Source organism: Adelges cooleyi, unplaced genomic scaffold (assembly GCF_023614345.1).
Source record: "Adelges cooleyi isolate 19-005CV unplaced genomic scaffold, UGA_ACOO_1.1 ACOO_flye_CR_arks_rails_tigmint_CR_PRNA_729, whole genome shotgun sequence".
Lineage (NCBI taxonomy): Eukaryota > Metazoa > Arthropoda > Insecta > Hemiptera > Adelgidae > Adelges > Adelges cooleyi.
Window position 1 is genome coordinate 51,615 of NW_026096435.1, and position 20,181 is coordinate 71,795.

At 29.6% G+C, this 20,181-nt stretch overlaps 5 protein-coding genes across 5 annotated transcripts; all 5 read right to left on the reverse strand.

Annotated features, from left to right (window-relative positions):
* Positions 1-1,428: 1,428 nt before the first annotated feature.
* On the reverse strand, positions 1,429-3,195 carry LOC126845268 (uncharacterized). Its single transcript, XM_050583918.1, has 3 exons — positions 3,009-3,195; positions 2,187-2,310; positions 1,429-1,833 (listed from the first exon to the last, which is right to left on the reverse strand). The coding sequence occupies exons 1-3, from the start codon at positions 3,119-3,121 to the stop codon at positions 1,429-1,431; spliced, it is 642 nt and encodes a 213-aa protein (XP_050439875.1). The 5' UTR covers positions 3,122-3,195.
* A 1,987-nt stretch (positions 3,196-5,182) lies between these two features.
* Positions 5,183-6,949, reverse strand: LOC126845269 (uncharacterized). Its single transcript, XM_050583919.1, has 3 exons — positions 6,763-6,949; positions 5,941-6,064; positions 5,183-5,587 (listed from the first exon to the last, which is right to left on the reverse strand). Exons 1-3 carry the CDS (start codon positions 6,873-6,875, stop codon positions 5,183-5,185), a joined length of 642 nt encoding a protein of 213 aa, XP_050439876.1. The 5' UTR covers positions 6,876-6,949.
* Positions 6,950-8,936: 1,987 nt separating this feature from the next.
* On the reverse strand, positions 8,937-10,703 carry LOC126845270 (uncharacterized). The gene is made up of 3 exons (XM_050583920.1): positions 10,517-10,703; positions 9,695-9,818; positions 8,937-9,341 (listed from the first exon to the last, which is right to left on the reverse strand). Exons 1-3 carry the CDS (start codon positions 10,627-10,629, stop codon positions 8,937-8,939), a joined length of 642 nt encoding a protein of 213 aa, XP_050439877.1. The 5' UTR covers positions 10,630-10,703.
* A 1,987-nt stretch (positions 10,704-12,690) lies between these two features.
* On the reverse strand, positions 12,691-14,457 carry LOC126845271 (uncharacterized). The gene is made up of 3 exons (XM_050583921.1): positions 14,271-14,457; positions 13,449-13,572; positions 12,691-13,095 (listed from the first exon to the last, which is right to left on the reverse strand). Exons 1-3 carry the CDS (start codon positions 14,381-14,383, stop codon positions 12,691-12,693), a joined length of 642 nt encoding a protein of 213 aa, XP_050439878.1. The 5' UTR covers positions 14,384-14,457.
* A 1,987-nt stretch (positions 14,458-16,444) lies between these two features.
* On the reverse strand, positions 16,445-18,211 carry LOC126845272 (uncharacterized). The gene is made up of 3 exons (XM_050583922.1): positions 18,025-18,211; positions 17,203-17,326; positions 16,445-16,849 (listed from the first exon to the last, which is right to left on the reverse strand). Exons 1-3 carry the CDS (start codon positions 18,135-18,137, stop codon positions 16,445-16,447), a joined length of 642 nt encoding a protein of 213 aa, XP_050439879.1. The 5' UTR covers positions 18,138-18,211.
* Positions 18,212-20,181: the final 1,970 nt, after the last annotated feature.

Below are 20,181 nucleotides of genomic sequence, written 5' to 3' on the forward strand. Positions count from 1 at the left end.
ATTTATTTGTTATATAGTTTAACATGTTTTCTTATTATTATTTTTTAACTTATTTTTTTTTTACATTAAAATTATTTGGCATACTGAAAAACGGTTACTAGATAAATTTTGGTCAAATATTGCTATCTTTGTCCCCTTAAAATGGCAATGCATACATTTCATTTTAACTTTTTATTCACAATAATGTACTAAACATATTGATTGATCGATTAAGTTATTGAAGTTTTATGTTTAGGGCCGAAGGAAAGGTAGAGTGTAGAATTATTTTAATCTACCAGCACTTGTCTCCAATCGTAAATTTTAAAATAATTGTTCAAAACCGGTTAAGATGACGTTATACCGTGGGACGTGTTGTGGTCGTACGGAGAGGATTAACTCGATTAATTAAAAACACGGGGTGTTGTAATCACGGGTGACTTTATTAAACACAGATTAACAATATTTTTTTGTATTAAACGGTAACGTCCGTGAGACCGTGATATCAGGAAGTGATGTCAGCTGGCGGCGGCGACCTTACTTGGTAACGTTGCATAGGTTTTCGTACAAATTTGGAGGGTTTTCATTGTTTTTTAATTGTTCTTCTACGAAACATAAATAATTCTGGAGTAGCCTGAGAACAAAACACCATAGTTCATTCATTTCAACCGATGGCAACGTTATTCGTCTATTCGTCTTCCAATCGGTATAGTTACACATTTAAAAAAAAAATAAATCATAAGTATTATTATTCATCGGCAACTAAAAAACTATAACACGCGAAATTCTTACATTAATAAACACAAACAGTTGAATAACGATTCAAAGTTTAAAAAAATTATGGGCTCCAAAAATTCAGCTTTAAATTTATGATCTGACGATTGATCATTTGTAATACATTTTTTAAGTTTTTCAGCTCGCTAAACAACAAGTAAGTTTAGAACGTATATTTGAAAAAAACATTTTTTTTTTAATTTTTACTTTAACACTGTCTGTGATTTTATTGTAATTTTTTATTAATTTTTGTAGTTTATCGCATTGCACGTTTTTACTGAGCCAACAGTAGCTCATCGAAAACACTATCAATCCTTGGTAGGTGCACAGAATTATATTTACAACTTGTAAATAGTCACATTCGAGAGATTGCCACTTTGAAATTATATCGTACATACTTTCATTTTCATTCTTAAAGAACACAAATTAATCAAAATGATTTCAAATAGTTAATATTTGTTTTTTAAACGTCAATTTTTAATATTAATACAAGATTTACCACGTAAACTTCATCTAAATTGCATTCACTGTAAAAATCGACCAACGGGTCAAGTATATTTTTTAGCAACTCACTATTACAGCTGTTGTTTGCAAGCATATTAATAAATAAATTTTGAACTAATACGATAACGTCGTCCAACGGTTCCTACGATCAGTATAACAGTACATCGGGTTAAATTATCGAAAAATATCACAGTCAGCGGTGTAGACGTAGTCGTGTATGATGATGTGTGCACACACACATACGACTGCCACTGTCCGTATAACTTGTATCATACTAACAACAATCGTAGGTCCATCGCGATTGATTATTATGGCCTTGTCGAACTTGAGCGAAATCTTTCCGTCATGTTTATAATAATTTAAATACGACCGCAGGTGGTCTAATAATATACTAATTAGAGCACATTCTACATTCGAGTTGTTCACAGACAATTTGAATAAACCTCTATAGAACAAAGATTTTACTATTGCATTTTGACGTAGACAAATTTTCAATAAGTTTATTATTTCCAAGCACAATTCTTTAATGTCGTGTGGCAAATCTTTTGAGTAGTTGTTTTTTAAATTACACAAAGTCACCTAATAATTATTATACAAATTAATGTAATTATATTAGTGTATTTTTATTATAATTAATTAATCTAAAATTTTAAACAAATTAAATTTAAACGGTAATATTATTTATATATATATAATATTATTGTTACACAACGTGTAATAAAAATAACACATGGGCTTTTATTTTTTTGCATTAATATATGGTATTTAAAAAAATGTATAATATGATTATAAAAAAAAAAAAACCCAACAACTTTGTCTCAATATATCGAATTATTAAAAATAAACCAAATTTAAAAGATACCATATTTATTTATTTACATCTGTAATCAGAAATCTAATCCTAAACATTCGGTTAAACCATAAAATATTACCTGAGTAAAAAGACCAGGCGAATTATCTTCGATGAAGTGATTTGTCGAATTGAAATCATCCATGAAAACGGACCGTAATATTTCTAATAATCCATTAACGGCACTACATCTCACTAGTAAATCCCTGTAACCGTATAATGTAATGTTAAGTATAAAAAAATAATAAACACATATAATATAATACTTCTACACTGTAATTTATTTTGGCGCATGCATAAAGGTAATTTTTACATTGAGCTAAACTCATGTTGTATTAACACAACAAATAGATAACTTTTGATATTTAATATTTTTTTTTTCATCAACTATTTTATAACACACCCAATTTTTGTTCAAAAACGTACGTTTCTACTTGAACATTTTTGTTAATACTAAGTTTTTGTTTATTACTATTGTAAGCACTTGTATTCTTTAGAAAATTTACAAGGTATTGATTGTGGCACAATTTTAAAATTATTTTCAATTATTCAACTAATTATTTTTTTATTTGAAAAATTACGGTTGTTACATATTCAAAAAAATATTTTAAATTAAAATTAAAAATGTACTACGATCGATGCATCCGGTAAGTGTAGTATTGAGAAATCTATATCTATTTTTAAAACCACTGTCGGGTTGAGCTTTTTAAAAATAGAAGGAGTGGTTTTCAACCAAAGACACACAGATGTAAAGGCCCTTTAAACCACAGATTGGTTCAGAAACGGTTTATGCCCCTCACGTTTTGTGCGACCCAACATTAGTCTTATAAATCAACCAGAAGAATGAGCTCAGATAATCGTCAATGTTTAGGCAAAAATATTGTAATATAAAGTAAACACGTACTTCGATTGTAGTTCTTTTCTCAACATAATCATTATATTGTTCTTGACAATTGTCGACGACTTGAATACAATCTTTGTCGCGTGTAACACTTTATGTGTTTGTCCTAGTGGCATACCTCTTATCAATCTCAACAAGTCACCATTGTTTTCGATCAATTTTGCATATTGACTTTTGCATAAAACGTGCAAACATTCTGCAACAATCAAACACAATGCACTCATGTGTGTGTACACATTGTTAACTATAGAGAGCCAGTTTATCTCAATACAATATAAATAAATAAACGATAAAAACAAAGCCAAAGCTTGAAAGGGGCTGTAAATACTCATTATATAATTTACCTAAGTACTGGGCAGGTGTACTCGTCGACTGGAATGACGATTCTGTTAACATTTTTAAAACGTATGTGGTGATGTACGTGTATTGTTTTTTTTCAAGCACAGATATCAAAATGAATGTTCCTAATCGGTGAACTTTTTCAATAATTTCCTTGTCGTCTAAAGATAACATAGTACGATCCATCTAGTCATCGGACTAAGAGAGCTCCGGTAGATTGTAGTCCTCGGTACAAATTCTCGGTTTAATTCTCAGATTTTTAAATGTATATAGAGTAAGGTTTTTGTTTAAATTCAATGGAACCACTTAAACTTGGCATTAAGGGGAACGAAAAGCGCTAAATTTTATATAAATAAAGACTAAAGCAAGAAGTCACTTTCTGAAGTGTCAACCGAACCCCGATTTAATCAATTTATTTGTTATATAGTTTAACATGTTTTCTTATTATTATTTTTTAACTTATTTTTTTTTTACATTAAAATTATTTGGCATACTGAAAAACGGTTACTAGATAAATTTTGGTCAAATATTGCTATCTTTGTCCCCTTAAAATGGCAATGCATACATTTCATTTTAACTTTTTATTCACAATAATGTACTAAACATATTGATTGATCGATTAAGTTATTGAAGTTTTATGTTTAGGGCCGAAGGAAAGGTAGAGTGTAGAATTATTTTAATCTACCAGCACTTGTCTCCAATCGTAAATTTTAAAATAATTGTTCAAAACCGGTTAAGATGACGTTATACCGTGGGACGTGTTGTGGTCGTACGGAGAGGATTAACTCGATTAATTAAAAACACGGGGTGTTGTAATCACGGGTGACTTTATTAAACACAGATTAACAATATTTTTTTGTATTAAACGGTAACGTCCGTGAGACCGTGATATCAGGAAGTGATGTCAGCTGGCGGCGGCGACCTTACTTGGTAACGTTGCATAGGTTTTCGTACAAATTTGGAGGGTTTTCATTGTTTTTTAATTGTTCTTCTACGAAACATAAATAATTCTGGAGTAGCCTGAGAACAAAACACCATAGTTCATTCATTTCAACCGATGGCAACGTTATTCGTCTATTCGTCTTCCAATCGGTATAGTTACACATTTAAAAAAAAAATAAATCATAAGTATTATTATTCATCGGCAACTAAAAAACTATAACACGCGAAATTCTTACATTAATAAACACAAACAGTTGAATAACGATTCAAAGTTTAAAAAAATTATGGGCTCCAAAAATTCAGCTTTAAATTTATGATCTGACGATTGATCATTTGTAATACATTTTTTAAGTTTTTCAGCTCGCTAAACAACAAGTAAGTTTAGAACGTATATTTGAAAAAAACATTTTTTTTTTAATTTTTACTTTAACACTGTCTGTGATTTTATTGTAATTTTTTATTAATTTTTGTAGTTTATCGCATTGCACGTTTTTACTGAGCCAACAGTAGCTCATCGAAAACACTATCAATCCTTGGTAGGTGCACAGAATTATATTTACAACTTGTAAATAGTCACATTCGAGAGATTGCCACTTTGAAATTATATCGTACATACTTTCATTTTCATTCTTAAAGAACACAAATTAATCAAAATGATTTCAAATAGTTAATATTTGTTTTTTAAACGTCAATTTTTAATATTAATACAAGATTTACCACGTAAACTTCATCTAAATTGCATTCACTGTAAAAATCGACCAACGGGTCAAGTATATTTTTTAGCAACTCACTATTACAGCTGTTGTTTGCAAGCATATTAATAAATAAATTTTGAACTAATACGATAACGTCGTCCAACGGTTCCTACGATCAGTATAACAGTACATCGGGTTAAATTATCGAAAAATATCACAGTCAGCGGTGTAGACGTAGTCGTGTATGATGATGTGTGCACACACACATACGACTGCCACTGTCCGTATAACTTGTATCATACTAACAACAATCGTAGGTCCATCGCGATTGATTATTATGGCCTTGTCGAACTTGAGCGAAATCTTTCCGTCATGTTTATAATAATTTAAATACGACCGCAGGTGGTCTAATAATATACTAATTAGAGCACATTCTACATTCGAGTTGTTCACAGACAATTTGAATAAACCTCTATAGAACAAAGATTTTACTATTGCATTTTGACGTAGACAAATTTTCAATAAGTTTATTATTTCCAAGCACAATTCTTTAATGTCGTGTGGCAAATCTTTTGAGTAGTTGTTTTTTAAATTACACAAAGTCACCTAATAATTATTATACAAATTAATGTAATTATATTAGTGTATTTTTATTATAATTAATTAATCTAAAATTTTAAACAAATTAAATTTAAACGGTAATATTATTTATATATATATAATATTATTGTTACACAACGTGTAATAAAAATAACACATGGGCTTTTATTTTTTTGCATTAATATATGGTATTTAAAAAAATGTATAATATGATTATAAAAAAAAAAAAACCCAACAACTTTGTCTCAATATATCGAATTATTAAAAATAAACCAAATTTAAAAGATACCATATTTATTTATTTACATCTGTAATCAGAAATCTAATCCTAAACATTCGGTTAAACCATAAAATATTACCTGAGTAAAAAGACCAGGCGAATTATCTTCGATGAAGTGATTTGTCGAATTGAAATCATCCATGAAAACGGACCGTAATATTTCTAATAATCCATTAACGGCACTACATCTCACTAGTAAATCCCTGTAACCGTATAATGTAATGTTAAGTATAAAAAAATAATAAACACATATAATATAATACTTCTACACTGTAATTTATTTTGGCGCATGCATAAAGGTAATTTTTACATTGAGCTAAACTCATGTTGTATTAACACAACAAATAGATAACTTTTGATATTTAATATTTTTTTTTTCATCAACTATTTTATAACACACCCAATTTTTGTTCAAAAACGTACGTTTCTACTTGAACATTTTTGTTAATACTAAGTTTTTGTTTATTACTATTGTAAGCACTTGTATTCTTTAGAAAATTTACAAGGTATTGATTGTGGCACAATTTTAAAATTATTTTCAATTATTCAACTAATTATTTTTTTATTTGAAAAATTACGGTTGTTACATATTCAAAAAAATATTTTAAATTAAAATTAAAAATGTACTACGATCGATGCATCCGGTAAGTGTAGTATTGAGAAATCTATATCTATTTTTAAAACCACTGTCGGGTTGAGCTTTTTAAAAATAGAAGGAGTGGTTTTCAACCAAAGACACACAGATGTAAAGGCCCTTTAAACCACAGATTGGTTCAGAAACGGTTTATGCCCCTCACGTTTTGTGCGACCCAACATTAGTCTTATAAATCAACCAGAAGAATGAGCTCAGATAATCGTCAATGTTTAGGCAAAAATATTGTAATATAAAGTAAACACGTACTTCGATTGTAGTTCTTTTCTCAACATAATCATTATATTGTTCTTGACAATTGTCGACGACTTGAATACAATCTTTGTCGCGTGTAACACTTTATGTGTTTGTCCTAGTGGCATACCTCTTATCAATCTCAACAAGTCACCATTGTTTTCGATCAATTTTGCATATTGACTTTTGCATAAAACGTGCAAACATTCTGCAACAATCAAACACAATGCACTCATGTGTGTGTACACATTGTTAACTATAGAGAGCCAGTTTATCTCAATACAATATAAATAAATAAACGATAAAAACAAAGCCAAAGCTTGAAAGGGGCTGTAAATACTCATTATATAATTTACCTAAGTACTGGGCAGGTGTACTCGTCGACTGGAATGACGATTCTGTTAACATTTTTAAAACGTATGTGGTGATGTACGTGTATTGTTTTTTTTCAAGCACAGATATCAAAATGAATGTTCCTAATCGGTGAACTTTTTCAATAATTTCCTTGTCGTCTAAAGATAACATAGTACGATCCATCTAGTCATCGGACTAAGAGAGCTCCGGTAGATTGTAGTCCTCGGTACAAATTCTCGGTTTAATTCTCAGATTTTTAAATGTATATAGAGTAAGGTTTTTGTTTAAATTCAATGGAACCACTTAAACTTGGCATTAAGGGGAACGAAAAGCGCTAAATTTTATATAAATAAAGACTAAAGCAAGAAGTCACTTTCTGAAGTGTCAACCGAACCCCGATTTAATCAATTTATTTGTTATATAGTTTAACATGTTTTCTTATTATTATTTTTTAACTTATTTTTTTTTTACATTAAAATTATTTGGCATACTGAAAAACGGTTACTAGATAAATTTTGGTCAAATATTGCTATCTTTGTCCCCTTAAAATGGCAATGCATACATTTCATTTTAACTTTTTATTCACAATAATGTACTAAACATATTGATTGATCGATTAAGTTATTGAAGTTTTATGTTTAGGGCCGAAGGAAAGGTAGAGTGTAGAATTATTTTAATCTACCAGCACTTGTCTCCAATCGTAAATTTTAAAATAATTGTTCAAAACCGGTTAAGATGACGTTATACCGTGGGACGTGTTGTGGTCGTACGGAGAGGATTAACTCGATTAATTAAAAACACGGGGTGTTGTAATCACGGGTGACTTTATTAAACACAGATTAACAATATTTTTTTGTATTAAACGGTAACGTCCGTGAGACCGTGATATCAGGAAGTGATGTCAGCTGGCGGCGGCGACCTTACTTGGTAACGTTGCATAGGTTTTCGTACAAATTTGGAGGGTTTTCATTGTTTTTTAATTGTTCTTCTACGAAACATAAATAATTCTGGAGTAGCCTGAGAACAAAACACCATAGTTCATTCATTTCAACCGATGGCAACGTTATTCGTCTATTCGTCTTCCAATCGGTATAGTTACACATTTAAAAAAAAAATAAATCATAAGTATTATTATTCATCGGCAACTAAAAAACTATAACACGCGAAATTCTTACATTAATAAACACAAACAGTTGAATAACGATTCAAAGTTTAAAAAAATTATGGGCTCCAAAAATTCAGCTTTAAATTTATGATCTGACGATTGATCATTTGTAATACATTTTTTAAGTTTTTCAGCTCGCTAAACAACAAGTAAGTTTAGAACGTATATTTGAAAAAAACATTTTTTTTTTAATTTTTACTTTAACACTGTCTGTGATTTTATTGTAATTTTTTATTAATTTTTGTAGTTTATCGCATTGCACGTTTTTACTGAGCCAACAGTAGCTCATCGAAAACACTATCAATCCTTGGTAGGTGCACAGAATTATATTTACAACTTGTAAATAGTCACATTCGAGAGATTGCCACTTTGAAATTATATCGTACATACTTTCATTTTCATTCTTAAAGAACACAAATTAATCAAAATGATTTCAAATAGTTAATATTTGTTTTTTAAACGTCAATTTTTAATATTAATACAAGATTTACCACGTAAACTTCATCTAAATTGCATTCACTGTAAAAATCGACCAACGGGTCAAGTATATTTTTTAGCAACTCACTATTACAGCTGTTGTTTGCAAGCATATTAATAAATAAATTTTGAACTAATACGATAACGTCGTCCAACGGTTCCTACGATCAGTATAACAGTACATCGGGTTAAATTATCGAAAAATATCACAGTCAGCGGTGTAGACGTAGTCGTGTATGATGATGTGTGCACACACACATACGACTGCCACTGTCCGTATAACTTGTATCATACTAACAACAATCGTAGGTCCATCGCGATTGATTATTATGGCCTTGTCGAACTTGAGCGAAATCTTTCCGTCATGTTTATAATAATTTAAATACGACCGCAGGTGGTCTAATAATATACTAATTAGAGCACATTCTACATTCGAGTTGTTCACAGACAATTTGAATAAACCTCTATAGAACAAAGATTTTACTATTGCATTTTGACGTAGACAAATTTTCAATAAGTTTATTATTTCCAAGCACAATTCTTTAATGTCGTGTGGCAAATCTTTTGAGTAGTTGTTTTTTAAATTACACAAAGTCACCTAATAATTATTATACAAATTAATGTAATTATATTAGTGTATTTTTATTATAATTAATTAATCTAAAATTTTAAACAAATTAAATTTAAACGGTAATATTATTTATATATATATAATATTATTGTTACACAACGTGTAATAAAAATAACACATGGGCTTTTATTTTTTTGCATTAATATATGGTATTTAAAAAAATGTATAATATGATTATAAAAAAAAAAAAACCCAACAACTTTGTCTCAATATATCGAATTATTAAAAATAAACCAAATTTAAAAGATACCATATTTATTTATTTACATCTGTAATCAGAAATCTAATCCTAAACATTCGGTTAAACCATAAAATATTACCTGAGTAAAAAGACCAGGCGAATTATCTTCGATGAAGTGATTTGTCGAATTGAAATCATCCATGAAAACGGACCGTAATATTTCTAATAATCCATTAACGGCACTACATCTCACTAGTAAATCCCTGTAACCGTATAATGTAATGTTAAGTATAAAAAAATAATAAACACATATAATATAATACTTCTACACTGTAATTTATTTTGGCGCATGCATAAAGGTAATTTTTACATTGAGCTAAACTCATGTTGTATTAACACAACAAATAGATAACTTTTGATATTTAATATTTTTTTTTTCATCAACTATTTTATAACACACCCAATTTTTGTTCAAAAACGTACGTTTCTACTTGAACATTTTTGTTAATACTAAGTTTTTGTTTATTACTATTGTAAGCACTTGTATTCTTTAGAAAATTTACAAGGTATTGATTGTGGCACAATTTTAAAATTATTTTCAATTATTCAACTAATTATTTTTTTATTTGAAAAATTACGGTTGTTACATATTCAAAAAAATATTTTAAATTAAAATTAAAAATGTACTACGATCGATGCATCCGGTAAGTGTAGTATTGAGAAATCTATATCTATTTTTAAAACCACTGTCGGGTTGAGCTTTTTAAAAATAGAAGGAGTGGTTTTCAACCAAAGACACACAGATGTAAAGGCCCTTTAAACCACAGATTGGTTCAGAAACGGTTTATGCCCCTCACGTTTTGTGCGACCCAACATTAGTCTTATAAATCAACCAGAAGAATGAGCTCAGATAATCGTCAATGTTTAGGCAAAAATATTGTAATATAAAGTAAACACGTACTTCGATTGTAGTTCTTTTCTCAACATAATCATTATATTGTTCTTGACAATTGTCGACGACTTGAATACAATCTTTGTCGCGTGTAACACTTTATGTGTTTGTCCTAGTGGCATACCTCTTATCAATCTCAACAAGTCACCATTGTTTTCGATCAATTTTGCATATTGACTTTTGCATAAAACGTGCAAACATTCTGCAACAATCAAACACAATGCACTCATGTGTGTGTACACATTGTTAACTATAGAGAGCCAGTTTATCTCAATACAATATAAATAAATAAACGATAAAAACAAAGCCAAAGCTTGAAAGGGGCTGTAAATACTCATTATATAATTTACCTAAGTACTGGGCAGGTGTACTCGTCGACTGGAATGACGATTCTGTTAACATTTTTAAAACGTATGTGGTGATGTACGTGTATTGTTTTTTTTCAAGCACAGATATCAAAATGAATGTTCCTAATCGGTGAACTTTTTCAATAATTTCCTTGTCGTCTAAAGATAACATAGTACGATCCATCTAGTCATCGGACTAAGAGAGCTCCGGTAGATTGTAGTCCTCGGTACAAATTCTCGGTTTAATTCTCAGATTTTTAAATGTATATAGAGTAAGGTTTTTGTTTAAATTCAATGGAACCACTTAAACTTGGCATTAAGGGGAACGAAAAGCGCTAAATTTTATATAAATAAAGACTAAAGCAAGAAGTCACTTTCTGAAGTGTCAACCGAACCCCGATTTAATCAATTTATTTGTTATATAGTTTAACATGTTTTCTTATTATTATTTTTTAACTTATTTTTTTTTTACATTAAAATTATTTGGCATACTGAAAAACGGTTACTAGATAAATTTTGGTCAAATATTGCTATCTTTGTCCCCTTAAAATGGCAATGCATACATTTCATTTTAACTTTTTATTCACAATAATGTACTAAACATATTGATTGATCGATTAAGTTATTGAAGTTTTATGTTTAGGGCCGAAGGAAAGGTAGAGTGTAGAATTATTTTAATCTACCAGCACTTGTCTCCAATCGTAAATTTTAAAATAATTGTTCAAAACCGGTTAAGATGACGTTATACCGTGGGACGTGTTGTGGTCGTACGGAGAGGATTAACTCGATTAATTAAAAACACGGGGTGTTGTAATCACGGGTGACTTTATTAAACACAGATTAACAATATTTTTTTGTATTAAACGGTAACGTCCGTGAGACCGTGATATCAGGAAGTGATGTCAGCTGGCGGCGGCGACCTTACTTGGTAACGTTGCATAGGTTTTCGTACAAATTTGGAGGGTTTTCATTGTTTTTTAATTGTTCTTCTACGAAACATAAATAATTCTGGAGTAGCCTGAGAACAAAACACCATAGTTCATTCATTTCAACCGATGGCAACGTTATTCGTCTATTCGTCTTCCAATCGGTATAGTTACACATTTAAAAAAAAAATAAATCATAAGTATTATTATTCATCGGCAACTAAAAAACTATAACACGCGAAATTCTTACATTAATAAACACAAACAGTTGAATAACGATTCAAAGTTTAAAAAAATTATGGGCTCCAAAAATTCAGCTTTAAATTTATGATCTGACGATTGATCATTTGTAATACATTTTTTAAGTTTTTCAGCTCGCTAAACAACAAGTAAGTTTAGAACGTATATTTGAAAAAAACATTTTTTTTTTAATTTTTACTTTAACACTGTCTGTGATTTTATTGTAATTTTTTATTAATTTTTGTAGTTTATCGCATTGCACGTTTTTACTGAGCCAACAGTAGCTCATCGAAAACACTATCAATCCTTGGTAGGTGCACAGAATTATATTTACAACTTGTAAATAGTCACATTCGAGAGATTGCCACTTTGAAATTATATCGTACATACTTTCATTTTCATTCTTAAAGAACACAAATTAATCAAAATGATTTCAAATAGTTAATATTTGTTTTTTAAACGTCAATTTTTAATATTAATACAAGATTTACCACGTAAACTTCATCTAAATTGCATTCACTGTAAAAATCGACCAACGGGTCAAGTATATTTTTTAGCAACTCACTATTACAGCTGTTGTTTGCAAGCATATTAATAAATAAATTTTGAACTAATACGATAACGTCGTCCAACGGTTCCTACGATCAGTATAACAGTACATCGGGTTAAATTATCGAAAAATATCACAGTCAGCGGTGTAGACGTAGTCGTGTATGATGATGTGTGCACACACACATACGACTGCCACTGTCCGTATAACTTGTATCATACTAACAACAATCGTAGGTCCATCGCGATTGATTATTATGGCCTTGTCGAACTTGAGCGAAATCTTTCCGTCATGTTTATAATAATTTAAATACGACCGCAGGTGGTCTAATAATATACTAATTAGAGCACATTCTACATTCGAGTTGTTCACAGACAATTTGAATAAACCTCTATAGAACAAAGATTTTACTATTGCATTTTGACGTAGACAAATTTTCAATAAGTTTATTATTTCCAAGCACAATTCTTTAATGTCGTGTGGCAAATCTTTTGAGTAGTTGTTTTTTAAATTACACAAAGTCACCTAATAATTATTATACAAATTAATGTAATTATATTAGTGTATTTTTATTATAATTAATTAATCTAAAATTTTAAACAAATTAAATTTAAACGGTAATATTATTTATATATATATAATATTATTGTTACACAACGTGTAATAAAAATAACACATGGGCTTTTATTTTTTTGCATTAATATATGGTATTTAAAAAAATGTATAATATGATTATAAAAAAAAAAAAACCCAACAACTTTGTCTCAATATATCGAATTATTAAAAATAAACCAAATTTAAAAGATACCATATTTATTTATTTACATCTGTAATCAGAAATCTAATCCTAAACATTCGGTTAAACCATAAAATATTACCTGAGTAAAAAGACCAGGCGAATTATCTTCGATGAAGTGATTTGTCGAATTGAAATCATCCATGAAAACGGACCGTAATATTTCTAATAATCCATTAACGGCACTACATCTCACTAGTAAATCCCTGTAACCGTATAATGTAATGTTAAGTATAAAAAAATAATAAACACATATAATATAATACTTCTACACTGTAATTTATTTTGGCGCATGCATAAAGGTAATTTTTACATTGAGCTAAACTCATGTTGTATTAACACAACAAATAGATAACTTTTGATATTTAATATTTTTTTTTTCATCAACTATTTTATAACACACCCAATTTTTGTTCAAAAACGTACGTTTCTACTTGAACATTTTTGTTAATACTAAGTTTTTGTTTATTACTATTGTAAGCACTTGTATTCTTTAGAAAATTTACAAGGTATTGATTGTGGCACAATTTTAAAATTATTTTCAATTATTCAACTAATTATTTTTTTATTTGAAAAATTACGGTTGTTACATATTCAAAAAAATATTTTAAATTAAAATTAAAAATGTACTACGATCGATGCATCCGGTAAGTGTAGTATTGAGAAATCTATATCTATTTTTAAAACCACTGTCGGGTTGAGCTTTTTAAAAATAGAAGGAGTGGTTTTCAACCAAAGACACACAAATGTAAAGGCCCTTTAAACCACAGATTGGTTCAGAAACGGTTTATGCCCCTCACGTTTTGTGCGACCCAACATTAGTCTTATAAATCAACCAGAAGAATGAGCTCAGATAATCGTCAATGTTTAGGCAAAAATATTGTAATATAAAGTAAACACGTACTTCGATTGTAGTTCTTTTCTCAACATAATCATTATATTGTTCTTGACAATTGTCGACGACTTGAATACAATCTTTGTCGCGTGTAACACTTTATGTGTTTGTCCTAGTGGCATACCTCTTATCAATCTCAACAAGTCACCATTGTTTTCGATCAATTTTGCATATTGACTTTTGCATAAAACGTGCAAACATTCTGCAACAATCAAACACAATGCACTCATGTGTGTGTACACATTGTTAACTATAGAGAGCCAGTTTATCTCAATACAATATAAATAAATAAACGATAAAAACAAAGCCAAAGCTTGAAAGGGGCTGTAAATACTCATTATATAATTTACCTAAGTACTGGGCAGGTGTACTCGTCGACTGGAATGACGATTCTGTTAACATTTTTAAAACGTATGTGGTGATGTACGTGTATTGTTTTTTTTCAAGCACAGATATCAAAATGAATGTTCCTAATCGGTGAACTTTTTCAATAATTTCCTTGTCGTCTAAAGATAACATAGTACGATCCATCTAGTCATCGGACTAAGAGAGCTCCGGTAGATTGTAGTCCTCGGTACAAATTCTCGGTTTAATTCTCAGATTTTTAAATGTATATAGAGTAAGGTTTTTGTTTAAATTCAATGGAACCACTTAAACTTGGCATTAAGGGGAACGAAAAGCGCTAAATTTTATATAAATAAAGACTAAAGCAAGAAGTCACTTTCTGAAGTGTCAACCGAACCCCGATTTAATCAATTTATTTGTTATATAGTTTAACATGTTTTCTTATTATTATTTTTTAACTTATTTTTTTTTTACATTAAAATTATTTGGCATACTGAAAAACGGTTACTAGATAAATTTTGGTCAAATATTGCTATCTTTGTCCCCTTAAAATGGCAATGCATACATTTCATTTTAACTTTTTATTCACAATAATGTACTAAACATATTGATTGATCGATTAAGTTATTGAAGTTTTATGTTTAGGGCCGAAGGAAAGGTAGAGTGTAGAATTATTTTAATCTACCAGCACTTGTCTCCAATCGTAAATTTTAAAATAATTGTTCAAAACCGGTTAAGATGACGTTATACCGTGGGACGTGTTGTGGTCGTACGGAGAGGATTAACTCGATTAATTAAAAACACGGGGTGTTGTAATCACGGGTGACTTTATTAAACACAGATTAACAATATTTTTTTGTATTAAACGGTAACGTCCGTGAGACCGTGATATCAGGAAGTGATGTCAGCTGGCGGCGGCGACCTTACTTGGTAACGTTGCATAGGTTTTCGTACAAATTTGGAGGGTTTTCATTGTTTTTTAATTGTTCTTCTACGAAACATAAATAATTCTGGAGTAGCCTGAGAACAAAACACCATAGTTCATTCATTTCAACCGATGGCAACGTTATTCGTCTATTCGTCTTCCAATCGGTATAGTTACACATTTAAAAAAAAAATAAATCATAAGTATTATTATTCATCGGCAACTAAAAAACTATAACACGCGAAATTCTTACATTAATAAACACAAACAGTTGAATAACGATTCAAAGTTTAAAAAAATTATGGGCTCCAAAAATTCAGCTTTAAATTTATGATCTGACGATTGATCATTTGTAATACATTTTTTAAGTTTTTCAGCTCGCTAAACAACAAGTAAGTTTAGAACGTATATTTGAAAAAAACATTTTTTTTTTAATTTTTACTTTAACACTGTCTGTGATTTTATTGTAATTTTTTATTAATTTTTGTAGTTTATCGCATTGCACGTTTTTACTGAGCCAACAGTAGCTCATCGAAAACACTATCAATCCTTGGTAGGTGCACAGAATTATATTTACAACTTGTAAATAGTCACATTCGAGAGATTGCCACTTTGAAATTATATCGTACATACTTTCATTTTCATTCTTAAAGAACACAAATTAATCAAAATGATTTCAAATAGTTAATATTTGTTTTTTAAACGTCAATTTTTAATATTAATACAAGATTTACCACGTAAACTTCATCTAAATTGCATTCACTGTAAAAATCGACCAACGGGTCAAGTATATTTTTTAGCAACTCACTATTACAGCTGTTGTTTGCAAGCATATTAATAAATAAATTTTGAACTAATACGATAACGTCGTCCAACGGTTCCTACGATCAGTATAACAGTACATCGGGTTAAATTATCGAAAAATATCACAGTCAGCGGTGTAGACGTAGTCGTGTATGATGATGTGTGCACACACACATACGACTGCCACTGTCCGTATAACTTGTATCATACTAACAACAATCGTAGGTCCATCGCGATTGATTATTATGGCCTTGTCGAACTTGAGCGAAATCTTTCCGTCATGTTTATAATAATTTAAATACGACCGCAGGTGGTCTAATAATATACTAATTAGAGCACATTCTACATTCGAGTTGTTCACAGACAATTTGAATAAACCTCTATAGAACAAAGATTTTACTATTGCATTTTGACGTAGACAAATTTTCAATAAGTTTATTATTTCCAAGCACAATTCTTTAATGTCGTGTGGCAAATCTTTTGAGTAGTTGTTTTTTAAATTACACAAAGTCACCTAATAATTATTATACAAATTAATGTAATTATATTAGTGTATTTTTATTATAATTAATTAATCTAAAATTTTAAACAAATTAAATTTAAACGGTAATATTATTTATATATATATAATATTATTGTTACACAACGTGTAATAAAAATAACACATGGGCTTTTATTTTTTTGCATTAATATATGGTATTTAAAAAAATGTATAATATGATTATAAAAAAAAAAAAACCCAACAACTTTGTCTCAATATATCGAATTATTAAAAATAAACCAAATTTAAAAGATACCATATTTATTTATTTACATCTGTAATCAGAAATCTAATCCTAAACATTCGGTTAAACCATAAAATATTACCTGAGTAAAAAGACCAGGCGAATTATCTTCGATGAAGTGATTTGTCGAATTGAAATCATCCATGAAAACGGACCGTAATATTTCTAATAATCCATTAACGGCACTACATCTCACTAGTAAATCCCTGTAACCGTATAATGTAATGTTAAGTATAAAAAAATAATAAACACATATAATATAATACTTCTACACTGTAATTTATTTTGGCGCATGCATAAAGGTAATTTTTACATTGAGCTAAACTCATGTTGTATTAACACAACAAATAGATAACTTTTGATATTTAATATTTTTTTTTTCATCAACTATTTTATAACACACCCAATTTTTGTTCAAAAACGTACGTTTCTACTTGAACATTTTTGTTAATACTAAGTTTTTGTTTATTACTATTGTAAGCACTTGTATTCTTTAGAAAATTTACAAGGTATTGATTGTGGCACAATTTTAAAATTATTTTCAATTATTCAACTAATTATTTTTTTATTTGAAAAATTACGGTTGTTACATATTCAAAAAAATATTTTAAATTAAAATTAAAAATGTACTACGATCGATGCATCCGGTAAGTGTAGTATTGAGAAATCTATATCTATTTTTAAAACCACTGTCGGGTTGAGCTTTTTAAAAATAGAAGGAGTGGTTTTCAACCAAAGACACACAGATGTAAAGGCCCTTTAAACCACAGATTGGTTCAGAAACGGTTTATGCCCCTCACGTTTTGTGCGACCCAACATTAGTCTTATAAATCAACCAGAAGAATGAGCTCAGATAATCGTCAATGTTTAGGCAAAAATATTGTAATATAAAGTAAACACGTACTTCGATTGTAGTTCTTTTCTCAACATAATCATTATATTGTTCTTGACAATTGTCGACGACTTGAATACAATCTTTGTCGCGTGTAACACTTTATGTGTTTGTCCTAGTGGCATACCTCTTATCAATCTCAACAAGTCACCATTGTTTTCGATCAATTTTGCATATTGACTTTTGCATAAAACGTGCAAACATTCTGCAACAATCAAACACAATGCACTCATGTGTGTGTACACATTGTTAACTATAGAGAGCCAGTTTATCTCAATACAATATAAATAAATAAACGATAAAAACAAAGCCAAAGCTTGAAAGGGGCTGTAAATACTCATTATATAATTTACCTAAGTACTGGGCAGGTGTACTCGTCGACTGGAATGACGATTCTGTTAACATTTTTAAAACGTATGTGGTGATGTACGTGTATTGTTTTTTTTCAAGCACAGATATCAAAATGAATGTTCCTAATCGGTGAACTTTTTCAATAATTTCCTTGTCGTCTAAAGATAACATAGTACGATCCATCTAGTCATCGGACTAAGAGAGCTCCGGTAGATTGTAGTCCTCGGTACAAATTCTCGGTTTAATTCTCAGATTTTTAAATGTATATAGAGTAAGGTTTTTGTTTAAATTCAATGGAACCACTTAAACTTGGCATTAAGGGGAACGAAAAGCGCTAAATTTTATATAAATAAAGACTAAAGCAAGAAGTCACTTTCTGAAGTGTCAACCGAACCCCGATTTAATCAATTTATTTGTTATATAGTTTAACATGTTTTCTTATTATTATTTTTTAACTTATTTTTTTTTTACATTAAAATTATTTGGCATACTGAAAAACGGTTACTAGATAAATTTTGGTCAAATATTGCTATCTTTGTCCCCTTAAAATGGCAATGCATACATTTCATTTTAACTTTTTATTCACAATAATGTACTAAACATATTGATTGATCGATTAAGTTATTGAAGTTTTATGTTTAGGGCCGAAGGAAAGGTAGAGTGTAGAATTATTTTAATCTACCAGCACTTGTCTCCAATCGTAAATTTTAAAATAATTGTTCAAAACCGGTTAAGATGACGTTATACCGTGGGACGTGTTGTGGTCGTACGGAGAGGATTAACTCGATTAATTAAAAACACGGGGTGTTGTAATCACGGGTGACTTTATTAAACACAGATTAACAATATTTTTTTGTATTAAACGGTAACGTCCGTGAGACCGTGATATCAGGAAGTGATGTCAGCTGGCGGCGGCGACCTTACTTGGTAACGTTGCATAGGTTTTCGTACAAATTTGGAGGGTTTTCATTGTTTTTTAATTGTTCTTCTACGAAACATAAATAATTCTGGAGTAGCCTGAGAACAAAACACCATAGTTCATTCATTTCAACCGATGGCAACGTTATTCGTCTATTCGTCTTCCAATCGGTATAGTTACACATTTAAAAAAAAAATAAATCATAAGTATTATTATTCATCGGCAACTAAAAAACTATAACACGCGAAATTCTTACATTAATAAACACAAACAGTTGAATAACGATTCAAAGTTTAAAAAAATTATGGGCTCCAAAAATTCAGCTTTAAATTTATGATCTGACGATTGATCATTTGTAATACATTTTTTAAGTTTTTCAGCTCGCTAAACAACAAGTAAGTTTAGAACGTATATTTGAAAAAAACATTTTTTTTTTAATTTTTACTTTAACACTGTCTGTGATTTTATTGTAATTTTTTATTAATTTTTGTAGTTTATCGCATTGCACGTTTTTACTGAGCCAACAGTAGCTCATCGAAAACACTATCAATCCTTGGTAGGTGCACAGAATTATATTTACAACTTGTAAATAGTCACATTCGAGAGATTGCCACTTTGAAATTATATCGTACATACTTTCATTTTCATTCTTAAAGAACACAAATTAATCAAAATGATTTCAAATAGTTAATATTTGTTTTTTAAACGTCAATTTTTAATATTAATACAAGATTTACCACGTAAACTTCATCTAAATTGCATTCACTGTAAAAATCGACCAACGGGTCAAGTATATTTTTTAGCAACTCACTATTACAGCTGTTGTTTGCAAGCATATTAATAAATAAATTTTGAACTAATACGATAACGTCGTCCAACGGTTCCTACGATCAGTATAA

Bases quoted from the DNA above. Each gene is read 5' to 3' on its own strand.
- LOC126845268 (XM_050583918.1), bottom strand. From the start codon at position 3,121: ATGCCACTAGGACAAACACATAAAGTGTTACACGCGACAAAGATTGTA. The intron at 2,311-3,008 runs GTACGTGTTTAC...ATACGGTTACAG, and splicing joins AGAAAAGAACTACAATCGAA to GGATTTACTAGTGAGATGTA. The intron at 1,834-2,186 runs GTAATATTTTAT...AATAATTATTAG, and splicing joins CGCCTGGTCTTTTTACTCAG to GTGACTTTGTGTAATTTAAA.
- LOC126845269 (XM_050583919.1), bottom strand. From the start codon at position 6,875: ATGCCACTAGGACAAACACATAAAGTGTTACACGCGACAAAGATTGTA. The intron at 6,065-6,762 runs GTACGTGTTTAC...ATACGGTTACAG, and splicing joins AGAAAAGAACTACAATCGAA to GGATTTACTAGTGAGATGTA. The intron at 5,588-5,940 runs GTAATATTTTAT...AATAATTATTAG, and splicing joins CGCCTGGTCTTTTTACTCAG to GTGACTTTGTGTAATTTAAA.
- LOC126845270 (XM_050583920.1), bottom strand. From the start codon at position 10,629: ATGCCACTAGGACAAACACATAAAGTGTTACACGCGACAAAGATTGTA. The intron at 9,819-10,516 runs GTACGTGTTTAC...ATACGGTTACAG, and splicing joins AGAAAAGAACTACAATCGAA to GGATTTACTAGTGAGATGTA. The intron at 9,342-9,694 runs GTAATATTTTAT...AATAATTATTAG, and splicing joins CGCCTGGTCTTTTTACTCAG to GTGACTTTGTGTAATTTAAA.
- LOC126845271 (XM_050583921.1), bottom strand. From the start codon at position 14,383: ATGCCACTAGGACAAACACATAAAGTGTTACACGCGACAAAGATTGTA. The intron at 13,573-14,270 runs GTACGTGTTTAC...ATACGGTTACAG, and splicing joins AGAAAAGAACTACAATCGAA to GGATTTACTAGTGAGATGTA. The intron at 13,096-13,448 runs GTAATATTTTAT...AATAATTATTAG, and splicing joins CGCCTGGTCTTTTTACTCAG to GTGACTTTGTGTAATTTAAA.
- LOC126845272 (XM_050583922.1), bottom strand. From the start codon at position 18,137: ATGCCACTAGGACAAACACATAAAGTGTTACACGCGACAAAGATTGTA. The intron at 17,327-18,024 runs GTACGTGTTTAC...ATACGGTTACAG, and splicing joins AGAAAAGAACTACAATCGAA to GGATTTACTAGTGAGATGTA. The intron at 16,850-17,202 runs GTAATATTTTAT...AATAATTATTAG, and splicing joins CGCCTGGTCTTTTTACTCAG to GTGACTTTGTGTAATTTAAA.